Raw genomic sequence first — 4994 nt, forward strand, 5'->3', positions numbered from 1 at the left:
CCAAGTTGGAGTCGAGCGATTTACCGATGGAGAACAGAGCAGCAACTGCGCAGTTCGTGTCTGCTTTCAGCAGATACGCGTGTTATGCTTTGTCCGAACCAGGCTCGGAAATTCGACACTCTGACGACCAGATTTCTTCGGATTATACAATACAAGGTGCGCCTTTTGGGATTTTAGCGATTTATGTGTGCAGGATAGGCACTTAAAGAAAATTGATAAAAAATATGAGATAGATGGCATTCGCGCACAAAATACAAACTTCTGCAATCTCAAAAACTCTTTTTTAAACAACAAAACACATACGACGAAGGTAGTGACACCATGTCAATTAAATTTAAAGCGTATATAATGAATTCCATTGATTTGACGGATAACTTTTAGCATAACTTCTATGGCTGAACCACAAACCGTTATCAGAATAGGTTAACTACGGCGTTTATTAGACTTCGTGCCCACAAAACGAACAACGATAGTCCATAGCATGTATCAGGCTTTTAAGCGGAAAACTAACCCGCAAAAAACATACAGTATGTCATTAGCAGCGGATATTTTGGACGTGGTTTAAACAACGGACCACAAAAAACAACCAAACAAAAACCCACTGGGTGGGCTACGTCTGTGTATTCACCTATTCAATTAATTTTAACAAATGGAATTATCATGGGAAACCTAGCATGAGAATAACCTTTCAAGCCGATTAAAAAAAATGAAAGTTCAAACCCGGAGTATAAACATAGTTGAAAAATATTCCATCATATGCTTTTCCACCTTTGCAATCTTACTCTTTGCTGCAATATCATTTTCGAAATTTGTTGCTGCGCATAAACATGTCCAATTAGGTACTCCAATATAGTCTTAGGTAATGTTATTCGAGTCCCGAGTCCAACTCCAGCAAACTTAACGGACTTTGTCATGTCTGAAATCCAAATGTCGCTTTTCTGAGCGCTATATTAAATCGTGATTCCAAGTTGAGAAGACGAGCTTGTGCCTTTCACAAAGTTGCTAGCTAATTAAGCTTAACAAGTATATTTATGTTATGAAATTTTATCGTGCCAATAGTTAACAAAATTAATTGCGTCGGCAATGATTACTAAGAAATACGAGTTCTTGTTCACAATTGGCTGTAGCTTTCAGGACTCAGCATGGGAATCCTGGAATTCGAGGAGTTATGGCCGCCTCTCCCACGAATAAACAGTCATTGTCTCTTTACAAATGTCAAACACAACACCCCCGCTTAACGTGGGTTGAAAACTTTCCTCGGTCGTTCGAAGGACACAATGATGTACATGATGCAACCGTGGTCAACTAACAGGCGTTCCTCGCCTTTGTGATACACACCTGACAACAACGATAGCTTGGTTTGGATTACATTAGATTGACAAAGAACATTGGGTTTAGAGGTCGCTTTGGTGGAAAAATGCCACAGGGCTAAATCATATATATATCCCCTTACAGGCCTTTTTTTATTTCTTGGTTGGTTTTTATTATAGTTTCAACGGAAACGGTTAAACTATAGCCAAAGATCAGAATTAACAGAACTCCAAAATAGAGCTGAAGACTATACCCTTAATGTGCACCATATATTAACACACACCGCAACATTAAACGGTTTTAAATCTAAAGAAACACGATCAAGTAAATCATTCACTAATTATAGACATCAAATGACGGCAAACATCTTACAAATACAGCAATTTACTTTAGCTAATGTTTAGATGTCGGAGAGAAATTTCTCGAAAAAGTAGAAGATCTTGCTGAAACACTTTCACGTGAAATAAATTCGAAGAAATGCGGTTGGAATGTGTTGAAGGGAAAAGACATGTCCCCATTGGCAATTTTTGCGCTAAACAACTGAAATCCCCTGATGCGAATGTGAAGAATAGCTTTTTGGAGGTAATGATATGGCAAAACAACATTAATCAAGTTGTAAAAGTATAAAAGCTTTTTTTGTCATTAACCTGAATGAAACCTACCGGTCTAGGGAGTCGAAACGTAAGCAAAACAGAAGATCAAAATTAAAAATTTGTTTAATGGAATAACAAACACGTATTTATGTGTGTTTTACTTTCAGTTTGGAACGAAGTTTAATTGTGTAAAAATCATTAACGGAGTAGTGGTCAATTGACAAACACCCGCTAGTAACGTTTCATATTCCCAAACGTCACCAAACTTATTAATCCTGGTCATCATTTCTTGGGTACTGGAGTCATACCAAATGTGCTGTATTTGACAACTCTCCTAAAACTACAAATTGCTTCGTTTTACTCTACCTATTACTTCTAATTTGTTGTGTCACTCACGTACGCGAAGACACTGATTCAGGTGTTAAGTTGCGCTATTATTAAAACAGGATATGTTATGGCCTCATATGGTGCTTATAGGCCGCGGGCACTGTGTTTGTTACCTCCGCCACAGCAATACACCCTAATATAAAACCTATTAACGTATAGCACAGTTATATTTTATTTTTATAGGGCAAACATGAGTATGAATTGGCACAGCTTTTTGCCAAGTGCCAGAAAGAACTGAACACCACCCTAAAAGAGTTACGTTTGTTAAACATATTATGTGTGACCGTAAAACCTATTTTTGACTTGTTTGAAACCTCAAACCTACTTTTTGAATTGTTTGAAACATCATTTAGAGTCCGAACATCTTGACGAGAACACAAAGCACAAAATAAAAGGATTGTGCTCCAGAGAAGCCAAACGAAGGTTTAAAGACGCTTGTAATTCTACAAATCGCCACGTTGCTGAAAAAACAAGGTTGTTTGACCAACTTGTGGACAACAACATTCTTGAATTCTTCGACAATATGGAGGTGATTCTAGTTAGCAGACAATGCAACACAAATGTTTCTTTGTTAGTTATTTTTTCTTTTTTAAGCAGAGTGCCAATCGTCATGGAGGTGCAAATGCAATTCACAGCTACAAAGTCAGATACAACATGAAAATGCGAGCGGTGCGTTACAAGCTTTTAATGTAATAATGTCCAGACAATATTTGTATATTTTTCCACAATATAACAATAATGCATTTATATCCGAGTATATATATTTTTTGGTTAAAAATAGTTAACTATATGGCGTATATGCTTATGTACCTTTGTGATAAAATAATCTTTTCTCCGATTTAAAACAAATTGTGCACATTTCACTATTTATAGGGTCTTATATAATTTCTCATCTCCCTTGATAAATCTTGAGTAGGCTATTATATTTGGCGTGATTCAGACTGATAATGCCACGTGATTTGCCAAAAGATGTGACTAGCGTAATATATTACAGTTGATAAATAAACTACCAGTTAATATCCACTTGTGGTAAACTTGGCAAGCATTAAAACTTAGGTAGCAGAAATTGGCCATATTAAGTTAATTTAAATATGTGACAAAACAACGGTATTAATTAAAGAATTTTCCAAAGATAAAAATATTTCATTTCAGATCCTGGAAGAAAGGTTTACCGGGAATCTCTTTCAAATTCACTCAGAGTACAAGCAAGAGATTCTTGGCGACTTTGCAGAAGCAGTCTACTGCAACTTAGACAGGGAAAACGTAAGGCAGCTGGAGCAAGTTATCGAGCAAAGCTACAAGCGCATATGGGGACCGCGCAACGCGATTCATTCTAGCGTCTACGCTCCAGCCACAGAGAAGTCAGCCAACACTTCGGTTAGCGGTAGAGAAGTGAGCAGCGCCTACAGAGACTCGGCCCGCTACTTTCTTTTCGCACTGCTGGTGCCGCTTTTCTTTCTTCTCTTGCGCTCCGGCACAGCCTTGATTGAGTCGACGCTCTACGCTGCCAAGGCAACGTACAGGGCTGCTGCCAGGCGGGCTCGGCGTTGGTTTTAGGTGTAATTTAATATTTAGGTGTACGTCTTGTTTTGTGTAGCCGAGCGTTTGTTTATCCAGTTGCTGTGCGTTACCAATATTCCCACCTTGCTTTTAAGATCTTTTGATTGCTTTTTTGCGTGGGGGTGTCAAGGGGGTGTGCGATACCATGGGAGCGCAATTTTAGTTATTTCATTGGTTCGGACTTCGTGATACGACTCCAACCGGTATATATTTTTTTTGTGTTTTTGGAATTTTACGTATAGGCGTAACATATAAAGCAAATAAATCTCGCCGAAATATCAGGTATTTGGATTTCCTTAATCTGCGGTATATATTTACTCCGATGTTGTGTGCTATATTAATTTTTCATGGTAGCACAATCGAATCAGCCAGGCTTAAGCATAATAACATACTCATAAAAAATATACATAAACCATCCATTAAAAATGAAGTCTATATCCCGATGATCTAACATATATTCTTGCCAAAAAACAAGTCAAATTGTAGCGATTACTTTTTGAAATTTACCGAAAACCGCCATCACGTTAAATCAAGCAGGACTAATCAATAGGGTCGTCATTGGTGTTGATGTCAATCTGTCACTATTCCACCTTTCTTCGACAGGTCTCAATAGGTCTTTAAATAAAACGAACAAAATGAGACGTGTTGAGTCAAATTTTGTTTCATAGTTCTTGTTTAATGTTGGCAATTGTACGATGTTTGTGTAACGAGCGATGCCGCGACCAGCATCATTTTCAGATGCCCAAGGAAATTTCTAGCATAACAGGCAAAACGAAGAAACATTCATTTTACAAACTTTCAACTGTGCGCATCCCTAACAAAACTAAGAGCGCCATCTTTTGCTGCGATATCATCTCCTCGATATGTTGTGGAAGTTTGCGTTTAATCCTAAAAATATTTTTGATCAGGTGAACCGCCCTCTGTTAACACCCTAACCCAGTGTTGAAATAAATCAATGATTTGACTTAAGTGCACTGAAGTCGTCGTCTTCAAATGACTTAACTTGACCTACGTCTATTGACCAAGATGAGTTGACTTGGCCTAGGTATTTCGAATATATGACTTGACGTACACTAGAGTCATTCTGTTAAAAAACTTGAGTTTAAATTAAGTGTTTCAATAAAATGGTTCCCAATATAACTT

At 37.7% G+C, this 4994-nt stretch overlaps 1 protein-coding gene across 1 annotated transcript; it reads left to right on the plus strand.

The window, feature by feature from the left end:
- Window positions 1-2793: 2793 nt before the first annotated feature.
- Window positions 2794-4084, plus strand: LOC146163292 (uncharacterized). The gene is made up of 3 exons (XM_083382880.1): window positions 2794-2820; window positions 2889-2960; window positions 3444-4084. The coding sequence occupies exons 1-3, from the start codon at window positions 2815-2817 to the stop codon at window positions 3846-3848; spliced, it is 483 nt and encodes a 160-aa protein (XP_083239006.1). The 5' UTR covers window positions 2794-2814; the 3' UTR covers window positions 3849-4084.
- Window positions 4085-4994: the final 910 nt, after the last annotated feature.

Source organism: Ascidiella aspersa, chromosome 2 (genome assembly GCF_963924565.1).
Source record: "Ascidiella aspersa chromosome 2, kaAscAspe10.2, whole genome shotgun sequence".
In the NCBI taxonomy this organism is placed as follows: domain Eukaryota; kingdom Metazoa; phylum Chordata; class Ascidiacea; order Phlebobranchia; family Ascidiidae; genus Ascidiella; species Ascidiella aspersa.